Source organism: Cervus elaphus, chromosome 18 (genome assembly GCF_910594005.1).
Source record: "Cervus elaphus chromosome 18, mCerEla1.1, whole genome shotgun sequence".
Lineage (NCBI taxonomy): Eukaryota > Metazoa > Chordata > Mammalia > Artiodactyla > Cervidae > Cervus > Cervus elaphus.
In genome coordinates, this window is record NC_057832.1 from 124,476,011 (window position 1) to 124,489,238 (window position 13,228).

Below are 13,228 nucleotides of genomic sequence, written 5' to 3' on the forward strand. Positions count from 1 at the left end.
CTGCCTTTGAAAATAACAAAAATAGTGATCATGCATGTGGCATTTAAAATATGTGCCCAATTAGAATACATAACAATGGCACAGAAGTCATGAGGGCAAAGGGAAGGCTTGAGCTGCTGGGAAGAGATGGAAATAGTAACTGGAGGCTAGTGCCCGTGAGACACGGATGCACTTTGTTAACATGAGGTGAAAATCAGAGGTAGAATCACTGAATATACGACTAACAATCCAAAAGGGAAACACTGGAATAATAAAAATACCTGACAACTTAAAAACAAACACGAACAGAGTACAGGGGCCACGAAACAGCCGAGACAACAGCGAAGAGATGGAAGCAGACTGAAACTCCAGCTTGTCGGCAAGTGGTTGGAATGTGAGTGTAAGATGCTGTGTGTGCGACTAAAAACAGACGGAATTAAACAGCAAGTCTCAGTTACATGGAGCTTATAGAACACTCAAATGTAAAACAGGGATATATCTTGCAGATATCAAATAAAAGAAAGCGGACATAACTACACTAATATAAAAGTAGATTTATTTTTAAGGCAAGGCACATTACTAAACACAGACAGCTTATAGGAAGATAAAATATGAAATGGGTGTGCCCCTAATAACATAACCTTGAAATATATAAAGCAAAATAGTGAAATAAATAGATGGAGATATAGTTAAGTCCACAATTATAGTTGAAGATTTTAATACACGTCTCTCAGTAACTGGTAGAACAAGTGAAAGTGTTAGTTGTTCAGTTGTGTCAGACACTTTGTGACTCCATGGACCCATAGCCACCGGGGAAGTAGTTATGCAAAATAGTAAAATTTAGAATATTTAAATAACATGATTGATAAATGATGTAAATGATATATGTAGCACACAAACCAATAACTGTAGAATTTGCATTGTCTTAAAATGAAAATGAAACTTTGACTAATTTCAGAGGATTTAATTCATGTGGTACGCTCTCTGATTACGAGTTAAGCCAGAAATCATTAGCAAGCTGAATAGAAAACTAATAACAGATTGGAAATTAAACTATAAACTTTTATAGTTAAAAGATAATCAAAAAAGAAGAGTTTAGAAAAACTAGGACTAAATGATAATGAAAAACACATCTTTAAACTTGAAAGATGGGAATGAAGCAGGTCTGAGAGGGAAATTTGTAGATATAAATAAAAGCAGTTTAAACAAAGGAAGGCTGAACATCTAACTTAACAAGCTAGAAAAAGAATACCAAATCGAAACCAGAGAACACAAAAGGAAGGAAATAATAAAGGTAAGAAGGCATGTCAGTAACTTAATAGATAAGCATACAAGAGAAAAAAGTCAAAAGCTGGTTCTTGGAAAATACTGATAAAACTGATAAAACTTTATACAGTATGATTCATCAAGATACAAAGAAGGAAAATAAAAATGACCGATGTTGTTCAGTTGCTAAGTGATGTCTGACTCTTTGCGACCCCATGAACTGCAGAACACCATGCTGCCCTGTTCTTCACTATCTCCTGGAGTTTGCTCAAACTCATGTCTGTTGAGACGATGATGCCATCCAACCATCTCATCCTCTTCACCTCTTCTCCTCCTGCCCTCAATCTTTCTGAGCATCAGGGTGTTTTATAATGAGTCAGCTGTTCTCATCAAGTGGCCAAAGTATTGGAGCATCAGCTTCAGCATCAGTCCTTCCAAAGAATATTCAGTGTTATTTCCTTTAGGGTTGACTGGTTTGATCTCCTTGCAGTCCAAGGGACTCTCAAGAGTCTTGTCCAACACCACAGCTCAAAAGCATCAATTCTTTGGTGCTCAGCTTTCTCTATAGTCCAACTCTCGTATCCATACATGACTACTGGAAAAACCCTAGCTTTGACTATACAGACCTTTGTCAGCAAAATAACGTCTCTGCTTTTTAATGTGCTGTTTAGGTTTGTCATAGCTTTTCTTTCAAGCAGCAAACGTCTTTTAATTTCATGATTTGCAGTCACTGACCACAGTGATTCTGGAGTCCAAGAAAAGAGAACCTGTCACTATTTCCATTATTTCCCCATCTATTTGCCATGAAGTGATGGGACCAGATGCCATGATCTTAGTTTTTTGAATGTTGAGTTTTAAGCCAGCTTTTTCACTTTCCTCTTTCACCTTCATCAAGAGGCTCTTTAGTTTCTCTTCACTTTCTGCCATTAGAGTGGTTTCATCTGCATATCTAAGGTTGTTGATACTTCTCCTGGCAATCTTGATTCCAGCTTGTGATTCATTCAGCCCAGCATTTTGCATGATGTACTCTGCATATAAGTTAAATAAGCAGGGTGACAATATACAGCCTTGATGTACTCCTTTCCCAATTTTGAACCAGCCTGTCATTCCATGTGCAGTTTTAACTGTTGCTTCTTGACCTGCATACAGGTTTCTCAGGAGGCAGGTAAGGTGGTCTGGTATTCCTGTCTCTTTAAGAATATTGCACAGTTTGTTGTGGTCCACATAGTCAAAAGCTTTATCATAGTCAATGAAGCAGATGTTTTTCTGGAATTCTCTTGCTTTTTCTATGATCCAACAGATGTTGGCAATTTGATCTCTAGTTCCTCTGCCTTTTCTAAATCCAGCTTATACATCTGGAAGTTCTTGGTTCATGTACTGTTGAAGCCTCATTTGAAGGATTTTGAACATTACCTTGCTAGCATGTGAAATGAGCACAATTGTGCAGTAGTTTGAACATTCTTTGGGATTGGAATGAAAACTGATCTTTTCCAATCTTATGGCCATTACTGAATTTTCCAAATTTGCTGGCATGTTGATTGCAGCACTTTAAAAGTATCATCTTTTATGATTTTAAATAGTTCCACTGGAATTCCATCACCTCCACTAGCTTTGTTTGTAGTATTGCCTCCCATGGCTCACTCGACTTCACATTCCAGGAAACGACTCTACACATGGACATCATCAGATTGTCAACACCAAAATCAGATTGATTATAATCTTTGCAGCTGAAGATGGAAAAGCTCTATACAGTCAGCAAAAACAAGACCTGGAGTTGACTCTGGCTCAGAGCATGAGCTCTTTATTGCAAAATTCATGCTTAAATTGAAGAAAGTAGGGAAAACCACTAGGCCATTCAGGTATGACCTAAATCAAATCCCTTATGATTATACAGTGGAGGTGACAAATAGATTCAAGGGATTAGATCTGGTAGAGAGAGTGCCTGAAGAACTATGGATGGAGGTTTGTGACACTGTACAGGAGGGGGTGATCAAAACCATCCCTAAGAAACAGAAATGCAAGAAGGCAAAATGGTCATCTGACGAGGCCTTACAAATAGCTGAAAGAATAAGAGAAGTGAAAGGCAAGGGAGAAAGGGAATGAAATACCCAACTGAATGCAGAGTTAAAGCCTTCTTAAGTGAGCAATGCAAAGAAATAGAGGAAAACAATAGAATTGGAAGGACTAGAGATCTCTTCAAGAAAACTGGAGATACCAAGGGAACATTTCATGCAAAGATGGGCACAATATAGGACAGAAACGGCAAGGAGCTAACAGAAGCAGACGGGATTAAGAAGAGATGGCAAGAACACACAGAACTATACAAAAAGGTCTTAATGACCCAGATAACCATGATGGTGCGGTTACTCACCTACAGCCAGACATCCTGGAGTATAAAATCGAGTGGGCCTTGGGAAGCATTACTACAAACTAAGATGACCAATACCAGGAATGAAAAAGGAGATATAAGTATAGCTCTTACACACATGAAAATATGATAAGAGATATAAAGATATAGATGAAATGAACAGATTCCTTGAAAAATACAGCTTATAATTAACATAAAGAGAAACAGAATTTGAATTATCCTGTGTCTGTTTTTAAAAACTTGAACCTAAAAATAAAACCTTCCCACATGACAATTCTCCACCCAGATGGCTTTCCTGGTGAATTCCACAAACACTACAGAGGAAGCAGGGCCTTATTCAACCTTCAGTATTTCACAGAATAGGAAATAGGGCCACTTGCTCATTCACTTGTGGACCAGCATAACTGTCATAGCAAAGCCTGATTTTATAAAAAAGGAAATTATAGATAAATTCATGAATGTAGACATAAAAATCTTAAGATATTAGTAAATTAAACCCAGCTACATAGTAAAAGGATAGTACATAGAACAACCAGATAGGGTTTATTTTAGGAATGAAAGGGAGATTTAATATCAGAAAATCTCCCTATATAATTTTTCATATTAAATGAACTTATGAGAAAAATCACCTACTTATGTCCTTATATGCAGAAAAATTATCACAAAATTCATGACCTATTCATGATTAAAAACTCAGAAAACTGGAAATTGAAAGGAGTGTTCTTAATCTGATAAAGAGTATCATCAAATATATCTGGAGTGAGTTTCATGCTTTACAGTGAAATATCTAAAACCTCCACTCTGAGCTCAGAAATAAGGAAAGGTGGTCTGCTACCATCACTTCTAGTCACTGTACTTCACCAAAACATGAGTTGCACATAGAAGAATCCAGGTGAATTTACAGAATAATTATAAAATTTATAAATTAAGCAAGGCTGCTGAAGCAAGATTAATATACAGAAATCAATTCATTTTCTAGAAAGTTAATACACAAATATATACAATAGCATAAACAAGGACTTTGGCATGACTATCAAAAGATGTCCAAGATATTTACTCTTAAGACCACAGAACAGTATTGAAAGAAATAAAGAAAGTCCAAACCAATGGAAGGAGCTACTAAAATCACTGGTTGGGTGATTTCAAATGGTGAAGATGTCCAGTCTATCCAAGCTGATCTACACATTCAATATGATCCAAAATGCAATCCCATCAGTTCTTTTGTTTTTAATGGCTACTGACAAACTGATTAAGATTCACATGAACATGCAGATGACCAATCTCTTCGTAAGGAGAAAGAAGAGTTGACAGGCTTACATTGCTGGAAATCAGGACTTATTACAAAGGCACAGAGGCTACAACAACGCAAAAATGGCAGGTGACAGATGAAGGGGCAGACGGGACACAAGAGAGAACCCAGCCCCTCAGTGCACAGTCCTAAAGACGCCTCTGCGGTGCGCGGGCACAGGCTGGCTTTCCAGCTAATGGTCTTGGAGAAACTGAATACACTCACGGAGAAAACACATGGATCTCAACCCCTATCTCACACCATCCACAAAAATAAACCTCCCATGGATCATAAACCCAAACACAAGAAGTTAAAATAATAAAATTTCTACATTGTAACAGGCTCAGGAAGCTCTGACCATAAAGACAAACAGTCAACAGACTTCATTAAAATGAAGAACTTTCACTGATCAAAAACCTCATCAGGGTAGTATAAAGTTGAACCACAGTGCTGGAGATAAAATCTGTAATCCCCAGAGCTGACAAAAGGCTGCACTTCAGAACCCCTAAAAATTAACTTTAAAAAAAAGAGAGACAGCTGAACAGAAAAATGAGCAGACACTTGAAATGGTACTGCAAAAAAAAAAAAAAAAAGAAAAGTTTCCAAACATATTATATCATGATCCACCAAGGAAATGCAAATTAAAAACACAATTCTATATTATACAGACCCAACTACATGGCAACATCTTTTAAAACTGGGATAACAAATGGTGGTGGGAGATGGAGTAGAAGGAATCTTCACGCAGCAGGTATGAGTGTGCAGCACCCAGAGAGACACAGTGTGTGCATGGCTATGATCAGGAAAGATGTATAACTATAAAAGAGATGGGAATACCAGGGGAGGCGTGCACACACACACATCTGAAGAAGTGTGTACACGTGTGCGGGAGATGACACATGAATGCTCACAGCAGCACTGCCTATTGTCAAACAGTTACCCCGGCTCCACGGACACTGAATGAATAAGTCAGCTGTGTTATCTTCACACAGGACAACCACAGCAACGACGTGGGCCAAGCTCCCTGCAAACGCTGAGTGAGGAGCCCAGAGACTGGGCATTCCTTCCCTAAGGGCTAAAAGAGGCAAAATCAGCATGTGCAGTCAGAGCTCTGACTAGCAGTCACCTGCTGGGAAGTGGGAGCTGATGGCTGTGCATGTCCCGAGCCCGGCTCCTGGCGCTGCCCCTGCTGGACCGCGGCCTGGGCGCTGTGCTCACGGGGAGACGGATCTCAGTGCGGGGAGCCCTACCCAGGCCCCTGCTGGAAGCTTCACTCAGGGAAGGCCGTTCTCTGTAACAGACCACAGGGCCTCAGCAGTGAGATGCGCTCCGCGTGTGCAACAGACCCACGGGGCCTCAGTCGTGAAGTCTGTTTCATGAGTGTAACACACCTACAAGCCCTCAGCAGTGAAGTCTGTTCCACATGTGTAACACGCCCGCAGGGCCTCAGCAGTGAAGTCTGTTCTGTGTGTAACACGCCCGCAGGGCCTCAGCAGTGAAGTCTGTTCTGTGTGTAACACGCCCGCAGGGTCTCAGCAGTGAAGTCTGTTCCACATGTGTAACACGCCCGCGGGGCCTCAGAAGTGAAGTCTGTTCCACATGTGTAACACACCCGCAGGGCCTCAGCAGTGAAGTCTGTTCCATGTGTGTAACACGCCTGCAGGGCCTCAGCAGTGAAGTCTGTTTCGTTTGTGTAACACGCCCGCAGGGCCTCAGCAGTGAAGTGTGTTCTGTGTGTGTAACACGCCCGCAGGGCCTCAGCAGTGAAGTCTGTTCCGTGTGTAACACATCCGCAGGGCCTCAGCAGTGAAGTCTGTTCTGTGTGTAACACGCCCACAGGGCCTCAGCAGTGAAGTGTGTTCCGTGTGTGTAACACGCCCGCAGGGCCTCAGTAGTGAAGTCTGTTCCGTTTGTGTAACACGCCCGCAGGGTCTCAGTAGTGAAGTGGGTTCCGTGTGTAACAGGCCCGCAGGGCCTCAGTCACAAAGTTTGTTCCGTGTGTTTAACACGCCCCATGACTGCGTGAACGGATTCCTGAAGGTGAATGGGGTGAGTGTGCTTGTGGATCAGACCTTGCCGTCCCTCGTTCAGCAGCAGGGCCTCCTTTTTGAGTTGCTACAACTGGGACCAAGAGTGCTCTCCTGGTGGAGGTGTTCTAAGGACCAAATTCTTAATAATGACCCCGACGAAATGCACAGCACAGGCTGGAGCAATCACTGCAGCTACTCCTGGGCCTGTGAGCACATGCCTGAACCCCGGGACGCGGTCCGGAGCACAGCGACTGACCGCCCACTACGGGGCGCAGAGCTAGGCCCTGCGCCGGCACCCAAGTCTGCACACCCTTGGACGAAACGAGATGCTCCCTCTCTGTCTGTAAAGTAAGGTCGTGGTGGCTCGGTCCTTTCTTAGCCTCTGGGCTGTTTGGGAGAATAAATGTTTGGTGACTGCAAAGAAGTCTGTTTCTTGGGTGTAATGACCAAGACAATGGGGCGTGTTGTTTTTATAACGTGGATTTTAGAATCAGCTCAGTCTCACAGCTCTCCGGGGGTGGCGTGAGCAGGCGGAAGGTGGAGCCCAGCCTGCAGCCGTTACACGCAGAGCCAGCGGTGCAGTGACCGCCACTGCAGGTGTGTGCTGCCCGTGACCAAGAAGTGTCACCTTCAGGGGACGAACGGTGACAGTGTTTGATATGCATAAAACCCCTGAGAGTCTCCTCGTGGGCCACGACCGTACTTGCAATAGTTAAATAGGCCATGAAGTACAAGTCGGAGGGAAATTGTTGTCAATGTTGGTTGCTCAGTTGTGTCGGACTCTTTGCGACCCCATGGACTGTAGACTGCCAGGCTCCTCTGTCCATGGAATTCTCCAGGCAAGAGAATAAGAGTGGGTAACCATGCCCTTCTCCAGGGCAATGTTCCTGACCCAGGGATCGAACCTGGGTCGCCTGCATTGCAGGCAGAATTTTTTACCAGCTGAGCTACCGGGGAAGCCCTACACTGATGTCAACTATATGGACTGTTTGAGATAGGAGCTCTTCAAAAACAAGGCGAGTGTTTTCTCATTCAAATTACCCTGTGCCAGCTTACCTCCTTAAATTGTTTTTTTTCCTGTATTAACAATTTCAAGATTTTAAAATGTACAGTAAAATATAGAAGATGCAGAGCAAATAGTAATAATATTATATCAGTTTTTAAAAGAGTTTTTTAATCATATAAAATGACAGGTCTCTCCTACATTTTTCAAAGTGCAGTTCTAGATTAAAGGCACTGCCTCATTCTTCCTGAGAATTATCAGCCGCCTGTCACATCTGACATGCCTGAACCAAGAGAAGCACATCCTAACAGCTGCTAGGATCTCGTCTACACATTCCATTGCCTTTACTCACTCATTTTTCTTCCAAGAATGGCTCTCCTAATGTTTTAAAACACTCCATTTGCTATGTCACTGATGTTATCTGAACACTGACCAACATGCAAACTACATTTTAGCAAAGAGAAAGAGGATATGTAGTGCCTGGAGGAAAAGGAAATGGAGGGACTCTTGCCAAGAGAGTGCCCGCCCCCCACGCGGGACTGGAGGCCTGGAGAAGGTGGGCTGCCCGCGTCTCAGCCGATGGAATCAGCTCTGACCACCTGCTGTCCTGACAAAGGTGCCCAGACAGTCTGCACAGTGTCCCCGAAACTCAGGTACATGTAGGACCCCAACCCTGAACTACTCGTCATAGTCTGCGCCTTGAGGACAATATTTCCCTCTGCATCAGGGCCAGTCCCAATTCCTGCCAGATGTCTTTAACAACCTGTGGCTTGTGCCTTTACTAGCCTCTGACTGCTTCTCTTCCCTGGAACCCTCTCAGTTTTACCCGAATCTGTGTCTCCCAAGTTGCAATTCCTAAGACCCCCAAATAAAGCTCTCTGTTGTCTACAGATTATTTTTTGACAGGTGATCAAAACCCGTTAAAATAAGCTGGATATCACCCATTTTACTAAGGCTAGTGATGCATAAGACATGGATTTAACCTAAAAGTAAAAGCTTTCCTCAGGTGGAAGCATCTATAACCCCTTCAGACCCCACCACCAGCCGTAAAGCGTCTGGTGTTAGCTCCAGAGGCAGCGAGGGTCCGGGCGCCGGGGAGGAGCAGGCTGTGTTGACGGAGCGCCTCCTACACGTGGCCCCGGCCACCGGTGCGCTTCACAGACGCACAGAGAGAAGGCAGTCTGCTCCGCGGCACACAGCCACTACGAGACAGCCCCGGATTTGAGCCTGTTCTCGTGCTCCTGAACATGGGGCACCGTCTCTCAGCAGAGTGCCGTTGGGAGGCTTCCACCGGGGCGTTTCTGAGCGGGGAGGGGAGGGCCAGGCTGCGTCTGTGTTTTCAAAGCATGACATCACTATGGGGCTTCCCTGGCGGCTCAGCTGGTAAAAAATTCTGCCTGCAATGCAGGTGACCCAGCTTCCACCTCTGGGTCAGGAACATTGCCCTGGAGAAGGGCATGGTTACTCACTCTGATTTTCTTGCCTGGAAAATTCCAGCACTTGAACTGCATTCTTATCCCCCGTCAGCATTGTCTCCTCAAATGAGACATGCAAACTTCAGCGTCGGCATTGTACTGTACCTTCTGAGGGAGTCTGGCTGGGTCGGCACAGAGGAGGGCCGGGGAGTGGTCTCTGCCCCCCTCACGGGCTGAGACAGCTTAAATGGGTGATTTCCCATCTCCTGTTTTTGGCAGAATCACTCATTTCTGCTACTTACCTGAAGAGGCAAAGAATTATGCTTCCTGTTGTAAGGGAGATCAGAGAGACGCTGTAGCCCAGGGTGTAAATGGCCTTCACCCGAATGTAGAACGTGATCTGAAAGAGAAGGGGACGCGTCTGTGAGCCACAGTGGGGCCCTCCTCCTCGGGGTGGGCTGGGGGGCTGCTGCTGCTGCTGGGTCCTGGAGTTCCATCTCTGCCCTGAGCCAGAAACAACCCTCAATGCCCACCTGCTCCCTTCCAAGGCACCGTGAATGACTTGGCCTGGTCTCCATAAGGCAAACCTGTCTGGAGGGTGTGAGTTGGGGAACCTCAGGAAGCCAGGACGGTGGGTGGCACCTTTGGAGGGGCCTCCAGGCCTGCCCAGAACCGGGGGACCGGATGCAGTCAGCCCTCCAGACGCAGGGACCCATCTCTGCAGCTCGTCCTCGCCTCTGGGGGAGAAGCGCACCCAGGTGGGTGCTGGGCCCAGCTCGTGGTCTTCCCTCAGGTCACCCTGCCCACGGAAATGGCCACTTTCAAGCAGAACCACGCAGATCTGACCCGGGAAGACCAGGCTGAGGCAGGATCCTGCCTTCCGTGGCACATGGCTCCCGGCTCCCTCTGCGGACCCCTGGCGTGATCGGGGTCTTAAGTGTATGGAGACGGCAGAGCTAAGACTGAGAGAAACAGCAGATCCTGCCTCCGGTGACCCCGAGGCTCACCAGGTCAGCATGTGTGGGACGTGTCGCTTTCTGTGGCCTCGAGCCTGCGAGGGAGGAAGCAGGGACGCACTGGGGCTCGGCAGCATCCTTGGAAACCCGGATTGGAGGGTCTGTCCCGCATTGTCGCCCTGATGCGGGGTCACAGGCAGGACGGGCATGTTTGGAGCAGCTGCCACCGTGGCACCCGCAGTAGAGTTCAGGTTGGACAGTTGGGAAATGACGTATTTCACACCCACGGAAAGCACAGGAAACGATGTGATGAGCACACACGCCTGCAAACAGACCCCAGGAGCGAAGCCACAGCTGAGTAAACGGGGGGCGCCTGGGGACCCTGCCCAGGCCTGATGCCTGCGGACCCTGCCCAGGCCTGATGCCCGCGGTGCACCTTTAACACACGGGTCCGCTCCCGGGTCTTGGCGGGGCCGTGGGTGGTCTCCTCTCCTGAAACTGCCTGCCTGCCGGCCGTGCTGCTCGCCCTCCGGTGCCCGTCACCTGTTTGTAGTTACCCGCCTCCTTTATTATTGTTCAAACGGTCTGCTGCGTTTTCCCTTCTCGACCTTTTTCCTCACGTTTCCTGATTCTCAGGGCCCCCTCTGCTTTCTGCATCCCTCGGAAGCACACTCCTCAGGCTCGTCTGATGGGTCTGCGGCCGTGGACCCATCAGGCTTGTTTTCTGGACCACCTCTTCCCCCTGTGTTTCTGAGCGTACTCTGTGCTGGATCCCGAGAGTCCCAGGCAGGGGAGGAGCCCGCGTCCGTGCGGTCTGCGGGGGGCAGCCTGTCTCAGACTCTCAGCGGCTGGGTGCTTTCTGGGCTCACCGCAGCCGCCTGGCTGGGGCTGGCCCTCTGTTCACGGTGTCTGGGCGGCCGGGGTCTGACCCTCCTGCCGGGGCTGTGCTCACAGTGACACTGCCCCCTCATCCCGGGGACCCTCCACGGCCTGCCCCCTCACCCCTCTGCTGTCCCGGCAGTTTCTTTGGACTTATCTTCCCCTTTCCAGAAATTTCTTTTCATCTGTATCTGATTTTGCTTTTTGATGAATCTACTTGACTTTCATTTTAAAAGCGAAGTGTAATTGATTCACTATGTTGTGTTAGTTTCAGATGGACAGCACAGTGATTCAGTTACATACACATATTCGTTTCCTTTATAGGTTATTACAAAATATGGGGCATACTTCCCCTTGTTGTTTATCTGTTTTACAGATAGTAGCGTGTGGATCTTAGTTCCAAACTCCTAATTTATACCTTCCCCCATCTGCTTTTTTTAACCATAAGTTTGTCTTCTGTGTCTATAAGTCTGTTTCTGTTTTGTAAATAACTTCATCTATATCATATTTTACATTTCACATACAATTAATACCATATGACATTTGTCTTTTCTTAGTTCACTTAGTATGATAATCTCTAGGTGCATCGATGTTGCTACAAATGGCATTATTTCACTCTTTCTAAGGCTGAGTGGCATTCTATTGTATGAATGCTCCACCTCTTTATCCGTTCACCTAGTGATGGACAAACCCTGTTTCCATGCCCTGGTTACTGCAAACAGTGCTGTGATGGACATTGGGATGAATGTTTCTCTCCTAATCAGAATTTTCTCCAGATACATGCCTGGGGTGGGGTTGCTGGATCCTATGGGAGCTCCATTCTGTTCTCTACCATGGCTGCACCAACTTAACACTCCCACCAACAGGGCGGGAGGGCTCATTTTTCTCCACACTCTCTCCAGCACTTACTATTTGTAGACTTTTTAATGATGGCCATTCTCAGCAGGGTGAAGTGATACCTCTTTGTACTTTTGATTTCCATTTCCTTACTAATTAGTGATGTTGAGTGTGTTTTCACGTGCTTGTTGACCATCTGTATGTCTTCTTTGCAGAAATGTCTAGGTCTCCTGCTCATTTTTTTATTGGGTTGTTTGTCTTACTGTTTTGGGGTTGCATGAAGTATTTGTATATTTTGGAAAGTAAGCCTATGTCAGTCTCATCATTTGCAAATATTTTCTCCCAGTCCGTAGGTTGTCTTTTCATTTTATTTATGCTTTCATTCACTGTGCAAAAGCTTATAAGCTTAAGTCCCACTTGTTTATTTTTGCTTTTACTTCTATTGCCTTGGAAGACTGATCTAAGAAAACACTGCAATGATTTATGTCAGAATGTTTTGCCTATGTTCACCTCTAGGAGTTTCATAGCATCCTGCCTCATATTTAAGTCTTTAAGTCATTTTGAGTTTATTCTTGTATATAGTGTGAGGCAGTGTTCTAACTTAATTGATTTATATGCAGCTGTCCAATTTTCCCAATACCACTTGCTGAAGAGACTGTTTTTTCTCTATTGTATATTCTTGTCTCCTTTGTTGAAGATTAATTGGTCATAGATGTGTGGGTTTATTTTTAAACTCTCTGCTCTGTTTCATTGATCCATAGTTCTGTTTTTGTGCCCATACCATGCTGTTTTGATTACTGTAACTTTGTGGTATTGTCTGAAGTCTGGGATGGTTATGCCTCAAGCTTTGTTCTTTTTCTTCCGTATTGCTTTGGCAATTCTGGCCAACTCACGGTTCTACATAGTTATTAGGGTTATTTGTTCTAGTTCTGTGGAAAATGTCATGGGTAATTTAATACGGATTGCATTGAATCTGTATATTGCTTTGGGCAGTATGGTCGCTTAATGATAATTTTTCCAGTCCAAGAGCATGTGGTTTCTTTCCATTTTTAAAATAGTTTTCAGTTTCCTTTATCAGTATCCCATAGTTTTCGGCATATAAGTCTTTCACCTTCTTGGTCAGTTTTGCGGTTGTTGTTCAGGCTCTAAGTCATGAATGACTCTCTGCCACCCCATGGGCCACAGCTCGCCAGGCCTCCCTGTCCTT

The 13,228-nt window shown here is 45.2% G+C and overlaps 1 protein-coding gene across 1 annotated transcript in view; it reads right to left on the reverse strand.

Moving 5' to 3' along the window:
• Nucleotides 1-13,228, reverse strand: part of VIPR2 (vasoactive intestinal peptide receptor 2) — a 66,958-nt gene that overhangs the window by 14,439 nt on the left and 39,291 nt on the right. The window contains exon 5 of the mRNA XM_043873035.1: nt 9,652-9,749. Coding sequence (XP_043728970.1) covers nt 9,652-9,749 — 98 coding nt within the window. The remainder of the gene's footprint in view (nt 1-9,651; nt 9,750-13,228) is intronic.